Here is a 16,190-nt window from a genome sequence, read left to right as displayed (position 1 = left end):
CCTAGCCAAGTCTCTGAGAGGTGAGAGGCGCCAGGTGTCTCAGATCCATCTTTGGTTTCCTTGGGGAAAAGGTCAGTGGAGACGGTGGCGTCTTTGGACTATATGATTTTATTTGCGTACAACCTGAGTGAAGGATGGAGAGGCTCCCAGCAGCAGAAACACAGGAGATCTTGCTTTTGTAGTAGTTGCAGTTTTGGCTCCAGAGCAGAGCGAGACGGTCTCTGTGCCTCCCATCTTCTGGCTCAGATCCCAGCCCAAAACTCTGCCTCTCGCTCTCCTACCTGGCAGGCAGGTGAGGTGGGGAAGACCCGCCTTGTGTGTCCTAGAGCACAAAGCAACTTCTTTGGAGATGTGAATGGCGACGCTTAACTGCCGTATTTTTCGCTCCATAAGATGCACCTGACCATAAGAGACATCTAGTTTTTTAGAGGAGGAAAACAAGAAAAAAAATATTCTGATCGAAACAGTGGATGTATGATAGTTGTGGTTCATGCTGTGGCCACAGACATGTGACCTGATGGTGAATTCGGGGTGACCCAATGCAAAAATCTTGAGGATCAATGCGGATCCGTGCTTTGTAACCATGCTTTTTCACCATCACGGTCCCACGCAACAGTGGATGTGTGATTTTTTTTGGGTGGAGGCTGTAGCCATGGACATGCTATGTGATCTGATGGTGAATTTGGGGTGAATTTGGGGTGACCCAATGCAAAAATCCTGAGGATCCATGGGCTTTTACCTCCCCCCTCCCAGGAAGCCTCCTGAAGCAAAGTTCTTAACCTGAAGCACTATTTCTGGGTTAGCGGAGTCTGTAACCTGAAGCGTATGTAACCTGAAGCATATGTAAGCCGAGGTACCACTGTACATTACAGAGCTTATCATAATATATTTTCCAGCATGTATACCAAGATTATATACAAACTTTATATACCTGAAAAGAAATAAAAGAAAAACAAAGAGAAAAAACGAAGACAATTCCCCCACCCCCAAATCATATACGTACCAACACATTGGACTTCCTGTCTATCCCGTTGTATATTCCTTTTTTTTTTTTTACAAATGAATGTACTCTTATTATTGTATATTCCTTTTACATTTTATCTAATACATTCCTATAACAATATGGGCTCTTGATCTTATTTCTCAACTCAGTCTCTCTCCAACGTCAATCAAATGCTAGCATAGATAACGAACCTTTACTGTATTTTTGAACATATGTTTTCTATCCCATTTTCCCATAAATTTTTGATTTGAATTGCCTCTCAGGCTCTTTGTCAGCGGCGCCATCTCAGCAAATTTTTGTAGCTTCTACTTGTAATGCCAGTCTGTTATTGTCGGGGCTTCTTCTTCCTTCCACCCTTTTGCCACCAAAGTCCGAGCTGCGGCCCTTGCATATAAGAATCCCTCCCTAAAGGCCTTCGGGATGTCCCTGCCAACAATGCTTAACAGAAATGCCTCTGGTCTTTTGAAAAAGGTTTGGAATAACCTTTTTAAAAAGGGAGTTCCGCAGTTTAACTGTGCTTGGCCAGCCAAGCCTTTGCATCTCACCCCCCAGGGGGCCTGTTTGTTGGCGAGGCTGATGCCACCTGTTACGGAAAAATCTAGGTGTGAGGCTGCTCAGTCCCCCAGCTGGTCGGGCAGAGCCCACAGGTCCCTGCGGAATAAAGGAAGGAGTCCAGCCACCAGCCGGAGGAAATAGCTGTAAATCAAAGTTTATTGTGCAACAGGTTCAAGGAGGAATTTTGAACCCCGAGGATGGGGTGACAAGGATTTTTTAAACTTTCCCACCATATCCCAGAATACAGTTCGTACAGCATCCTTGCTACATCACTGACATGTCACCAAAGGGGAGGGGTAGACAGGGATTACACTAGTTCAACCTTGGCAAACATGTCCGGACAAGTCCTTGGTACAACATTAGCATAAGCAGGCATGTCAGGGCAAGACCCAGGTACCGTGGTACCTCAGGTTAAATATGCTTCAGGTTACAGACTCCGCTAACCCAGAAATAGTGCTTCAGGTTAAGAACTTTGCTTCGGGATGAGAACAGAAATCGTGCTCCAGCGGCAGCAGGAGGCCCCATTAGCTAAAGTGGTGCTTCAGGTTAAGAACAGTTTCAGGTTAGGTACAGACCTCTGGAACGAATTAAGTACTTAACCTGAGGTACCACTGTATAAGATTAGCATCATAATAATAATAATAATAATAATTTTTTATTTGTACAACGCCCATCTGGCTGGGTTTCCCCAGCCACTCTGGGCGGCTTCCACAGGAACCAAAAAACACTAAAATATCATACATTAAAAGCTTCCCTGAATAGGGCCGCCTTAAGATGTTTTCTGAATGTCAGGTAGTTGTCCATCACCTTGACATCCGATGGGAGGGCATTCCACAGGGCGGGCGCCACCACCGAGAAGGCCCTCTGCCTGGTTCCCTGTAACTTGGCTTCTCGCAGGGAGGGAACCGCCAGAAGGCCCTCGGCGCTGGACCTCAGTGTCCGGGCAGAACGATGGGGGTGGAGACGCTCCTTCAGGTATACTGGGCCAAAGCCGTTTAGGGCTTTAAAGGTCAGCACCAACACTTTGAATTGTGCTCGGAAACGTACTGGGAGCCAATGTAGGTCTTTCAAGACCGGTGTTATGTGGTCTCGACGGCCGCCCCCAGTCACCAGTCTAGCTGCCGCATTCTGGATTAGCTGTAGTTTCCGAGTCACCTTCAAAGGTAGCCCCACGTAGAGCGCATTGCAGTAGTCCAAGCGGGAGATAACTAGAGCATGCACCACTCTGGCCAGACAGTCCGCGGGCAGGTAGGGTCTCAGCCTGCGTACCAGGTGGAGTTGGTAGACAGCTGCCCTGGATACAGAATTGACCTGTGCCTCCATGGACAGCTGTGAGTCCAAAATGACTCCCAGGCTACGCACCTGGTCCTTCAGGGGCACAGTTACCCCATTCAGGACCAGGGAGTCCTCCACACCAGCCCGCCCCCTGTCCCCCAAAAACAGTACTTCTGTCTTGTCAGGATTCAACCTCAATCCATTAGCCGCCATCCATCCTCCAACCGCCTCCAGGCACTCACACAGGACCTTCACCGCCTTCACTGGTTCTTATTTGAAAGAAAGGTAGAGCTGGGTATCATCTGCATATTGATGGACACCCAGTCCAAACCCCCTGATGATCTCTCCCAGCGGGTTCATATAGATGTTAAAAAGCATGGGGGAGAGGACGGAACCCTGAGGCACCCCACAAGTGAGGGCCCAAGGGTCTGAACACTCATCCCCCCCCCACTTTCTGAACACGGCCCAGGAGGAAGGAGCGAAACCACTGTATGACAGTGCCCCCAGCTCCCAACCCCTCTAGACGGTCCAGAAGGATGTTATGGTCGATTGTATCAAAGGCCGCTGAGAGATCCAGCAGAACTAGGAAACAACTCTCACCTTTGTCCCTAGCTCGCCGGAGATCATCAACCAGTGCGACCAAGGCAGTTTCAGTCCCATGATGAGGCCTGAACCCTGATTGGAAGGGATCCAAATGGTCCGCATCCTCCAGGCGTGCCTGGAGTTGTTCAGCAACCACACGCTCAATCACCTTGTCCAAGAATGGAAGATTTGAGACTGGGCGATAGTTGGCCATACTGGCCGGGTCTAAAGATGGTTTTTTAAGAAGTGGTTTAATGACCGCCTCTTTCAGCGGATCTGGGAATGCTCCCTCACAGAGGGAAGCATTCACCACCCCATGAAGCCCATCGCCCAGCCCTTCCCGGCTAGCTTTTATAAGCCAGGATGGGCAAGGATCAAGGAGACAGGTGGTTGGTTTCACGCATCCAAGCAGCCTGTCCACATTCTCGGGGGTAACGGATTGGAATTGATTCCATGCAACTTGACCAGACAGGGCTCTAGCACTCTCCCGCCCCAGCCCTGCTCCCACGGTGGTGTCTAGCTCCTTCCGAATATGAGTGATTTTATCTGCAAAAAACTTTGCAAAATCGTTGCAGGAGATCTTGGGGTCTTTACAAGGCCCCGGTGGTAAAGGTGGTTCCGTTAAATTGCGGACCACCTGAAAGAGTCTCCTGCTACTATTTTCTGCAGATGCAATAGAGGCGGTGAAGAAAGTCTTCTTCGCCGTCGCTATCGCCACTTGGTAGGCTCGACGTTGAGCTCTAACCTGTGTCCGGTCAGATTCGGAGTGAGTTTTCTGCCACCGACGCTCTAGCCGTCTCAGCAATTGTTTCATCGCCCTCAGCTCCGAAGAAAACCACGGGGCTGTCCGGGCTCCATGCAATCGGAGAGGGCGCTTCGGAGCCAGACAGTCGATAGCCCTGGTTAACTCCGCATTCCAGCGGGCCACCAGGGAATCAGCTGAAAGGCCATCAACATGGGATAAAGCATCCCCTACCACTCTCTGGAAACCATTTGGATCCATTAAGTGGCGGGGGCGGACCATCCGAATTGGTCCCACCTCCCTGCAGAGGGGAAGGGTCGCGGAGAAGTCCAGTTGCACCAGGAAGTGATCTGACCATGGCACTTCTTTGGTTTCATTTTTACTTAGTGTCAGATCACCCACGTCGCTAGAGGTGAATACCAGGTCTAAGGCATGTCCATGACTATGAGTTGGGCCCAACTTATTCAGGGACAGCCCCATGGAGGCCATGCTTTCCACGAAGTCCCGAGCGGCCCCTTGTAAGGTCGTGTCGGCGTGGATGTTAAAATCCCCTAGGACAACCAAACTAGGTGTCTCCAGGAGAACATCCGCCACGACCTGAAGCAGCTCGGGCAGAGAATCCTTGGTGCAGCGGGGAGGTCGGTACACCAAAAGGAATCCTGTACTGCCCCTATTGCCCAACTTCCAGAACATGCACTCAGAGAACTGGGTCTTCCCAATAGGACGCCTGGTGCAGACTAATGACTTCCTAAAAATCACTGCAACCCCCCCTCCCCGCCCACATGACCTGGGTTGCTGTGTGTAAGAGAAACCTGGTGGGCAAGCGGCAGCAAGGACGGGCCCATCTGTCTCATTCAACCAAGTCTCTGTCACACAAGCCAGGTCAAATCCTCCATCCACAATCAGGTCGTGGATGGCAGTGGTTTTATTCACCATTGACCTGGCATTACACAGCAACACCTTCAGGTTATGTGGGTTTCCCCTGTTGATTCCAGTATCCATCTGGTCAAGGCCAGACCCGGAGGCAGGGATAGTCTTCAAACAACGACTTGCATAGGCAAACACCTCTGAAGTCCCAGCACCCAAAGTACAATAGAAGTTATTTTGCATGTCTGGAGCCTGAGGCAAGTCAGGTGATGAGACTTGGCTTTCCTTTGCTAACAATGAGCCCAGCAATTGTCACCTCTGGGCACTTCCTGGAGTCCTTTTGCAAGGGGGAAATAGCTTTGGAATGGAGTGTTACGGCTAAAATCTGGGTGCGGGGTTACTCTGCCACCCAGCTCATCGGACTAAGTCCGTGGGTCCCTGCGGAAGAAAATGAGCTCAGCCGGACACAGGAGCAAACTGCAGAAGGTCCAAGTTTATTGCGCAACAGGTTCAAGGCGAGATTGAACCCAGAGTAAGGGGTGACATGAACTTTTGAAATTTCCCTCCATATCCCAGAATACAGTGCAAAATACATCCCAGTTACATCATGAATACATTAAGAAGAGGTTGGGTTACACAGATTAACATATGGAGGAGGGAGGGGTGAATATGCAGAGAGCTGGAGATATGCGCAGATAAGCACATCCTGAGAAGGCAATGGTCCATGTTTGCATAGTCTGTCACCTGGCATCGCCTGGAGGAAGGGTTTGGCAGAGTGATTTTGACTGGATTACTTGAGAGATTATGGAGGACAGGGGAGGGGTGATGGAGTCCTAGAGAAATTGAGCAAATATATTGTAGTGGAGCAAATATATTGTAGTGAAGAAGACATGCCCCCCCCTTCCGTAACAGTCCCCCATTCGGAGATAGATTTGCATTAAAGTTCTGTAAGAACTTGCAAATCTTTTCTCCGCACCCTAAATCTCGGTGAATGGGATGTGTGGCTTTATGCAAACCTGAAAGGGGCTTAGATATCATGCTGCTTTAAGGATATTTGCACAGAAATATAATGGTGTAACAGTGCACATAGTTAGACATAGGATATCACGTAAATTAATACTTTGTTGCTCAGTTACTTGTGGTATTCTAGCACCTTGGAAGAAATATTTTCTCAATAGTGATCTATGCTTTACATTTAGGCAGGAAGGTCCACTAATGACTGCAAAGTGCAGTTTGCTTCCCCCCCCCCGCCATTTGTGTGTTCTCAGGTGTCAAGGCAGCTCTTCTGTGGTCTCACATCGGCATGGTGTCGCAGTAGTGGCAATCCCTGCTGAATCCACTTAGGGCTTTCATATTTATCATGTAGCCTGGTACCCACCACAGCTGGCACAGGTTTCGGACACGTCCTGAGAGAAATGTCTTTGCCTTGGCCAAAATCCATGGGATTTCTTATTATTATTACAGGCTCTGGTCTTGTAGTCCTGGGAAGTTGCTCACTTGCACTTTAAGGACCAAAAAGCTAATTGCAGCCTGGATACACTTGCCCAATTCAAACTGAGTCCAATTTGAATTTATGTGCCCATGGTTCTCAACTTTTCAAACCAATCTGTTAAAAGAAAATCATTCTTAAAAGGGGCACTTTGTCCAAATAAGCCAATTTAACTCTATAAGGGATCATTCCTGCTAAACCAAAGCATATCCACCTTCACGTACCTGGTGTTTTATGGATCCAGAAGTTTGTCATTGGCAAAACGAGGTTTAACACATATTAAAATGGATAGGGAAAGTTGGCAGAGTGCCAGGTGGAACAATGTGGTTATAAATTGATCTAAACATTGGACTACACAATAGTGTGAGCTATTAGAAAGTATAAAATGCATGAGAATTCTCCATTGGTGTGTAAGCAATAAGACATTAAACATAAAAACAGTTACACACAATAAATTGCCCCCCATTGTGGAAATCACACTGTCAGACACATTTCAACATTCTTACATAATAACACGTAATACAAAACAAAATAATTAAATATCTGTTGCATATCTTGACACAATTGTGATCTTTTACGTATGTATCTTTTGAATCCTGGAGCAGAGGCTTGAGGTTCAAAAGTGGGAAAATGTCCTTGCAATTCAACTCCTCCCCCCTTTGTCAGGTCCACTCCCCCCCCCCCCCGGCAGTCTATATCCTTTGAAAGAGATAGCTGTGGGCACTTTGAAAACTCTGTTGTTGCTGGTCTTGTGATGGGTTGACTGAGTTGAGGGGTTGTTGCTGCTTTTCATCATTGCACATCTGTAGAAGTGATATCCTGTAAGGGGGCAGGGTTTTGGGGCGACTTAGAAACACAGTTAGACAAGAAAGGGGCAAAAGGCAAAAAGGATGTCCTCCAGTTTCCATGGGAAGCTGCAAATAATAACAATCTTAGTGGATTAAACATTTTATTCATTATCACATTTCCATATAATTACTGTTATTATCTGCTAAGTTTGTTTGCTTTCCTTCACTTAATTTTTGTTGTTGTTGTTCTTTTCATATTATAAAATAAAAAATTACTCCACATGTATAGAAAGAGAACTGTAAAAAATACAAAGGTTAAAAAATAAAAGAAAGCAAAAAATTAGATTACCAGTTAGATGAAAATGGACTTGACACAAAGACATCAGATTCAGAAAATAACTATTATTAAATAGTACAAAGATATTATCAAAACCACACATATTACTACTGGACTGGAAAAAAAATGGAAAAACAATGGGGAAAACTTAAAATTCACCATGTGCTATCCAATAAAAGAACTTCATGAGACTGACTTTCAACATGTGATGAACATGTCCCCCAAAGTAAAACACAAACACACAAAATGAGCTATGAGGAACCAAAAATAAATAAATGCTAAGACACACAATTAATAAGTAACCTGAAGTAATCTGTTTTGGCATTCTAACATCCCAAATGAAAATAAAAGTGTTTCTTGATGTGACATCAGCTGTAATGTTAATAGCGGAATACTGGGAAATGAGTTAATACCAATAAAATGAATGGCAATTTAAAGTTGTGCAGGTACCTTGCACTAGCCAAAATGACAGAATTAGTAAGAAATGCTCAGGCCAAAGGTAAACAAGTACCATTCCACAAACAATGTTTGGTTGTGGTTCGATTAACTTCATAGACATCATGGAGAAACTGATTAAATAAATGAAAACAGATTATTTGTAACTTAAAAAAAAATGTCAAAGGCACAAAGAGATAGAGGTCACTAATACAGCAGGGATTCAGACTTGTTTCACAGAACAGAAAGAAAGTTGCTGTTTGGCTTTAAGGGAAGAAGGAAGAAAAGAAATACAAATGCAATTACTTTTTATAGAGTATTTAAATCACTGTTTGCATCCCCTCTTTATCATTTGTGCTGTGGGAGAAAAGAAAGGACACTCTGTTAAAAAGGAAAATTATTTCATGTGAGAGGTCTGTCAGGAAATGCTGTTCCTAAAATGTATAGGCATATACACATACACACACACACAAGAAAACTGTTATAAAATTTAAATCCCATGGGGGGGGGGAACTACTCAAGAGAGGAACTCACAGTGGGAGTGCTTTGATATTTACCTGTGAAAAGAATTTGGCATGTCCAGTACTTAACTCTATTGTCTTAAGTAGCCCTGGAGCAAAACACATTAAGGATGATTTCGCTCAATGGTTCCAAGTTTTACATAAGGAAATTTGTATAGGTTTCACGCTCTCCAAACCTTCTCTCTCCCCCCTCCTTTCTCTCGCTCTCTCTTTTTTTTTTTAAAGCTGATCTAGCCTCTGTGCATGTGCAGAGTTCATGTCTCAGCAAACCTTTTATACCATTGAAAATGTTGCATCTTTTGGCTCAATTAGAATAAGGAAGGGAAAGGTAAGGAGTAGATTTTAAAAATAGGGTTAGATTTTAAAACAAAAAAGAGAAACTCAGCAATTCAAGTATTCACCATTCAGCCCAAGCAAAGGAGTGCTTCCTTTATGTACAGGAAAGGCCTATCATTATTGGTCATTTTATCTGGTCATTCGCGGAACAATCAACCGCTCTCTTATTTATGAGTAAAAATGGCCAGGTAAGGAGTAGATTTTAAAATAGGGTTAGATTTTAAAACAAAAAAAAGAAACTCAGCAATTCAAGTATTCACCATTCAGCCCAAGCAAACGAGACTGCTTCCTTTATGTACAGGAAAGGGCTAATATCCCTCTGGCCATTCGCGGAACAATCAACCGCTCTCTTATTTATGAGTAAAAATGGCCAGAGAGTTAGAATTCATAGGATTTTTTATTTAATTTTTTAACATTCTCAGTCATGGTCAAGGCTAATTCTACTTAACTATATGAATTTTTATGTGCTTAAACTTTGAGTAGACTTTTAAGTCTGATTTTTGAAAATAATAGACAAAATGATAAACACTGTAATCACTTAAATGCCTGATATCACCAGTTCTGCTTCAAACATCACGAGCAAATCTGGGCTGAATTTCAACACATCAGCTACAAATTGGGAAAGTTGAAAGGGACCTGGGGTCATCTAGTCCAACCCTAAAATACAGGGTTCATAGCAAGAGTTGTACTACCAGAGAGACACACACATACTTATGTACACAGACACAACTGGGGAAGAGACCACAAGCCATGCGCCTATCATGTACTAAGGAAGAGGAAAATAAAAGTACATAACTTTACACAGAACCCTTTTTGCAGATCTTGAGATAGTTTGAGTGAGTTTGAAATGATATTTAAGGAAGATTGAAGTGAACAGTTTTCGTAAGATAGGGAGAGGATCTCTTATAAAGCACAGTTAAAGCAGCCCTAGATTTGATTTTTTTTTTAAGGGAATACACGAGTGTTGCCCCCCTCCCCTCTTTGCAGTTTCCTTTAAAGGAAGCTTACTCGGGAGTAAATTTACCTGGCACAGAAGTATGAAGGGAGAAAACAACTGAAAGAGGCAGAGTGAAACAAGGGGGAGGGGGGGCATTTTCTAACAAAAGAGGCCATGAAGTCTTATAGAGACTGATATCAGGAGCCTTACAATAACTCTTCTGTCCAACCAAATCAAAGTTAAAACTGGACTCAAATATTTTTCTTAGAATGAACACCATACTTTTATAGGCATATGCTTAAATGAAGTACATACACTGCATTTTAGCTTGAGAGAGCAGTTGGCTCAACTAGGCTTTTGCAGCAGAAACATTAGGTTATCAGCACCTTCCAAAATAAGACTGTAGACTCACAATCTCAAAAGTTGGGGCAAAGCAAGAGGTGGGGTAAACATTTGCACACTTCATTCTCAATTTTTGTCTTATTTAGGACTGCTAAGATCCAGCATGGCTTCCTTAGATTTAAATTTTGAAGCAAGCTTGCAGTTTAAACTATGCACACTTAAGAAAGGCAGTCTGCCAGAGACAGAAGGAACAGACAACACACATAACAGACAACATGTAAACATGTAAACATATATATTCTCATCCTTCAGTTGGTTATTGCAAGGAGTTGGGCCACTACCTTTGGCTTCATTAAGTGAAATTAGTAGGAAGGTCCCACATGGTTTTATGAGCCTCCTTGCCTCTTCAAACACACCACCAGTTAATCAAACTGGTAGGGCTCACAACGCTTGGTTGACTGGGTACCCCTTTATAGATGCATGCGTTGCTGTTGTTGCTTTTTTTTTTTTGCTTTTTCCTTTTTTGGGGGGTGTCTGGGATAGAGAAGGGGAAAAGAGAGGGGCTGATTAGGATTGGTATGTCTAGGGGTTTGGTATGCTTAGTACAGGGACGTATAGTAAAGAGGAGAAGGGGCTTCTAGTTGCCTGGCAACTTCCTTAGTGGGTTTTAGAGAGCTCTAGCTATCCGGTTCCTTGCGTTCCATTTCCTATTTCCTTATTTCCTTATTTCCTATAACCTGGGGTCTCTTTCCACTCTGCCGGTCCTGCCCAATTCCTCATGGGCTATCCCTCCTGGCAACCTCCTACCTATCGTCACATCTCAGGAAAAGGGGGCCCTACTGGACGCCCGCGCCATGCGGTGCCAGATCGGGTGGTCCCTGGATAGAATTTCGAACTGAAAATCCCCCTTGCTTTTGGAAGCGGGCTCACGCACGATACACGTGTTACGTGGCACCGACCAGTGCGGCTGGGATTGGGATAGAAAGCAAGACCACTTCCCGCCCCCTTGCCGGGCGCTAGAGAAGTTCGGAAAGAGAGCTCCAACCCCTTGCTTTCAACTGGGATGTCCGTTGCAGAGAGTCAGCTGTCTTTCAAGTCGGGTCTCTCCGTCTTACTTTCGGGCTCCCAATTGGTGCGGCTGGCTGGAGATTTTAAGGAAAAGAGATAGAGCTCAGAACCCCCCTTTCGGGTTGAGCAGCGGTCCCCGGTCTCTCTCACTAACCGGACCAAGAGAAAGGCAAGAAGGAGCGATAGAGAGGAGGGCAGAGAATTCAGTTGCCAGGAGATTCCACCCCCTTCCCACCAGTGCACTGGATTTCTTTTCCTATACTCACGCGTCTTCAACGTTGATCCCGGGATCGATGAATAAGCCGGCTGGATCCCTCTTTTGCTCCCCGGCTGAACTCCTAGGGCTTTCGATTACCGCCCAGAAGATGGCTGGGGGTCCAAAAGGATCTTCCCAGGCAAAATGGCCTGGAGCCGGCTGAAGATTTCGGGGCCCCCAGTCAGCAGCTCGGGAGAACCGCAAGCCCCACGTTGCGGCGCCAACTGTTACGGCTAAAATCTGGGTGCGGGGTTACTCTGCCACCCAGCTCATCGGACTAAGTCCGTGGGTACCTGCGGAAGAAAATGAGCTCAGCCGGACACAGGAGCAAACTGCAGAAGGTCCAAGTTTATTGCGCAACAGGTTCAAGGCGAGATTGAACCCAGAGTAAGGGGTGACATGAACTTTTGAAATTTCCCTCCATATCCCAGAATACAGTGCAAAATACATCCCAGTTACATCATGAATACATTAAGAAGAGGTTGGGTTACACAGATTAACATATGGAGGAGGGAGGGGTGAATATGCAGAGAGCTGGAGATATGCGCAGATAAGCACATCCTGAGAAGGCAATGGTCCATGTTTGCATAGTCTGTCACCTGGCATCGCCTGGAGGAAGGGTTTGGCAGAGTGATTTTGACTGGATTACTTGAGAGATTATGGAGGACAGGGGAGGGGTGATGGAGTCCTAGAGAAATTGAGCAAATATATTGTAGTGGAGCAAATATATTGTAGTGAAGAAGACATGCCCCCCCCCCTTCCGTAACAGGAGGAAACTGGCAAAGGAGTGGATTTTATATTATTTTTAAAGCTAGGTAACTTCCCTGAACTGTCAAGTTGAAAGGATACATTCAGGCATAATATTTGTAATATTTAACAACTTTAAAGATGTGCGCCCCCCGTAATTTCCGTAACACCCCCCATGACCATCTCACCCTCTCTTTCTTCCCTGGCCCCTAGGAGATGGCACAAAGCCCTGTGGATCACAAGGCCCTGGCGCTGGCACTGAGTGGCGCCCAGGACTGGCTGAAGTCCCTGCAGCAGCGCCACCTGGCGGGCCTGGCGGGGGCCCAGCGCTCCCTGGAGGAGGCCCTGGCTGCAGGGCTGCAGGAAGAGGAGCGGCTGTGGGCACGTGCCCGGGCAGAGCGGCTGCGGCTGCAAGGAGAGCTGGCTGCTCTCCAGGATGCCAACGAGGAGGCGGCACGAGTGGGCGCAGCCAGGATCCAGGCCCTGCGGCAGCAGCTGACCCACCTCCATACCTGCCTCCTGGCAGCACCCTCCACCCAGAGGGCGCAGGAGGCCCGGGATCTGCTTGCCCGTGCCAGCGCCTTCTCCCTCCATCTCACCTGTGCCCGCTTCATGCCACCTCCGCAGGGATGGCCGACCCACATTCTGGGGCAGCTCCAGCTGGAGGAGAGGGTACTCAGCCTGGCCCCAAGCAAGGTCCTGGCCAGGGGCAATGGAGAAGGGCGTGGAGGAGGCCCCGCTGTGCCCACGGAAGGGAGCAGCCCAGAGGGTGGCAACAAGGAACAGGCAAGCAAGAGCTGCCCCTCGGAGCTGCCAGGGGGCCCCCCGACTGCTGAGGCTGGACTGGCATCTCGGGGGGAGATGTGCAGCTGGGCAGAGGAGGTGGGGGCTGTGGCAGAGGTTGCTGTGAGGGAGGCAGAGGGCAGCGAGAGACCCCTGCCAGCAGAGGCAATGCCCGCCGTCTCTGCGGCGGTGCCCACGAGTTGCTCGTCAGGGCCTGAGGAAGCAGGTGGCACAGCCAGGCCAGGCCTGTCCCTTCCAGAAGGGTCCCCCGACACGGCCGACGCCCCTGGCACACCCTTGCCTTTGGAGCCTGCCACCCTCTTCCGTGCCAGGGCAGTCTGGGTGCAAGAAGACGCCTCTGACAGCAGCAGTGGGGAGATGGGGGCATCGGGCCCCTTCCGGGAGGTGGCTGTGCTGGGCAGTCGGGCGCCCTCAGCCAGGGGGCCCCTGCCCCGGTGGGCCTCAGCGGAGTCCCTGGGGCGGCTGCAGAGAGGCAGGGGGCAGCTGGGGGGCAGCTGTCTGGAGCTGGCGGGGCGCGGAGCGGAGAGGGTTGCCTTCCTCAAGGGGACCCGGCTGGGGTGGGGGGAGCCCCCAAGCCCCCATTTAAAGTGCGCCCCAGCTGTGCCCCACCACCTGGGATCCCCCAGCCCTCCCTGCAACCGGCTGGTGGGGCAATGGGGGGCATGGGGCAGCCATGAGGGGCAGCTGTGCCTCCCGCATGGGCTGTGTGCCGCCCCCGCGGGCTCCCTCTTTGTGGTGGACTTTGGGAACCGCCGGCTGCAGGAAGTGGGGCGGGCTGGGGGGCGGGCTATGCCCCTGCCGCGGAAGGCCTACTTTGACGTGGCCCAAGGCAGGGGGGGCTGCGTGGCGCTGACCAGCCCCTCTTGGCGCCGTGTGGAGCTCTACAGCGCCCGAGGCCGCCTCCTGCAAGCCCTGGCCGAGGGCTTCCAGAGCCCCCGGGGTATTGCCCTTGCCCCCCGGGGGGAGTTCCTGGTGGCCGACACGCGTCTGGGGGCGCTGCATGTCCTGGGGGTGTCTGGGGGCCGGCTGGTGCGGAGGGAGGCCGTGGGGGGCTTTGTCAAGCCTTACCTGGTGGCCACCAACAGCCGGGGGGAGGTGGCCGTCTCTGAGCGGGGGTTGGACGGGGGCTGCTGCGTCAAGGTGCTGGCCCCCACCTGGCAGCTCCTGAGGGTGCTGGGTGGGCAGGGCCGCCCCCCGTTGCTCACCAACCCCTGGGGGGTCTCCCTGGACGAGGCCGGGCGGGTGGTGGTGGCTGACTGGGGGCGCCTCTCCCACGCCGTCTTCTGCTACCCTCCGCGAGGGAGGGGCTGGGCCGTGGCCACCGAGGGGTTAAGCAGCCCCCGGGGGGTTGCCCTTCTCGGGGAGCGCCACCTAGTGGTGGCAGACAGCATGCACCACTGCCTGAAAACCTTCCAGTACTGTTGAAAGAGGGCCAAGACTGGCTCCCCCCACCCCACCCACAGTGGGGTGCAAGACCCCGACTCCTGCTCCCCCAAACTGAGCAGGGATGCTTGTGGGGGGGGTGCCCCACAATGTCTTATTACAGAGGAGAGCTGGGACTCCCAGGACCAAAACACCTTCCTGCCTTGCCCCTCCCCCACCTGGGACCCCTAAAAAAAGGAGCTGAGCAGGTATATAGGTTGATTTCCTCCCGGAGCCTTTCTTGTCGTTTGAGACTCCAGTGGCCTCGGTGGCCCAGGAGGGCTTCCATCAGCTTCAGCTGGTGGCCCAGCTACGCCTGTGTCTGGCCAGGGATAACCTCAATTCCGTCATCTCTGCTCTGGTAACCTCTAGGTGGATTCTCTTGCCAGAGTGGTGCATGTTCTGGTTATCTCCCGCTTGGACTACTGCAATGCGCTCCATGTGGGGCTACCTTTGAAAGTGACCCAGAAACTGCAACTAATCCAGAATGCGCAGCCAGACTGGTGACTGGGAGCGGCTGCTGAGACCATATAGCACCGGTCTTGAAAGACCTACATTGGCTCCCAGTACATTTCCGAGCACAATTCAAAGTGTTGGTGCTGACCTTTAAAGCCCTAAACGGCCTCGGTCCAGTAGACCTGAAGGAGCGTCTCCACCCCCATCTGTGTATCTGAAGAAGTGTGCATGCACACGAAAGCTCATACCAAGAACTTACTTAGTTGGTCTTTAAGGTGCTACTGGAAGGAATTTTTTTATTTTGACTATGGCAGACCAACACGGCTACCTATCTGTAACTCCACCCCCATCGTTCTACTCGGACACTGAGGTCCAGCACCGAGGGCCTTCTGGCGGTTCCCTCACTGCAAGAGGCCAAGTTACAGGGAACCAGGCAGAGGGCGTTTTCGGTGGTGGCGCCCACCTTGTGGAATGCCCTCCCATCGGATGTCAAGGTGATGGACAACTACCTGACACTTTAGAAAATATCCGAAGGCAGCCGTGTTTAGGGAAGTTTTTAATGTGTGACATTTTGATGTATTTTTAATTTTTGTTGGAAGCCACCCAGAATGACTGGGGAAGCCCAGCCAGATGGGCGAGGTACAAATAAATTATTATTATATTATTATTATTATTATTTTAGATTTCAGATTACTGTTATACGTGGGGCTGCCTCTGCAGACGGTTTGGAAAATTCAGTTGGTGCAAAATTCGGCAGTCAGGTTGCTCCCCAGGGCGAGACAGTTTGAGCCGATCGCCCTGGCCGCCAATTAGTTTCTGGGCCCAACTCAAAGTGCTGGTTTTGGCCTATAAAGCCTCAGGGTTGCAATACCTTAAGGGCCGCCTCTCTTCAAATGAACCGACCCTGAGATCATCTTCTGAGGCCCTCCTTGGTTTGCCTCCTCCTTGAGAACGGGGCCTTCTCCGCAGTGGCTCCCCGTCTGTGGAATGCTCTCCCCAGGGACGTTTGCCTGGTGCCTTCATTATACATTTTTAGGCACCAGGTGAAAATGTTCCTCTTCCACTAGGCCTTTGGTTGATTCATATTCTGCAGCCCTTTAAATGTGTTTGTGTGATAATATTATTATGTTCTGCATTATGCATTTATTATTATGCTGCATCAAGTAACGTTCTAAATATTGTACATTTGGATAAAGGGTGGTATAGAAATTGAACGAATAAAGAAATA

The 16,190-nt window shown here is 49.0% G+C and overlaps 1 protein-coding gene across 1 annotated transcript; it reads right to left on the bottom strand.

Moving 5' to 3' along the window:
* Positions 1–2,293: 2,293 nt before the first annotated feature.
* Positions 2,294–3,795, bottom strand: LOC310705825 (uncharacterized protein; the record flags this gene model as incomplete). Its single annotated transcript, XM_083500648.1, has 2 exons — positions 3,434–3,795; positions 2,294–3,102 (listed from the first exon to the last, which is right to left on the bottom strand). Exons 1-2 carry the CDS (start codon positions 3,627–3,629, stop codon positions 2,294–2,296), a joined length of 1,005 nt encoding a protein of 334 aa, XP_083356774.1. The 5' UTR covers positions 3,630–3,795.
* Positions 3,796–16,190: the final 12,395 nt, after the last annotated feature.

This window comes from Podarcis liolepis (genome assembly GCF_965112155.1).
Source record: "Podarcis liolepis genome assembly, chromosome: 4".
Classification (NCBI taxonomy): domain Eukaryota; kingdom Metazoa; phylum Chordata; class Lepidosauria; order Squamata; family Lacertidae; genus Podarcis; species Podarcis liolepis.
Note: the sequence above shows the minus strand (reverse complement) of the source record. Positions and strands in the feature narration are given on the sequence as shown.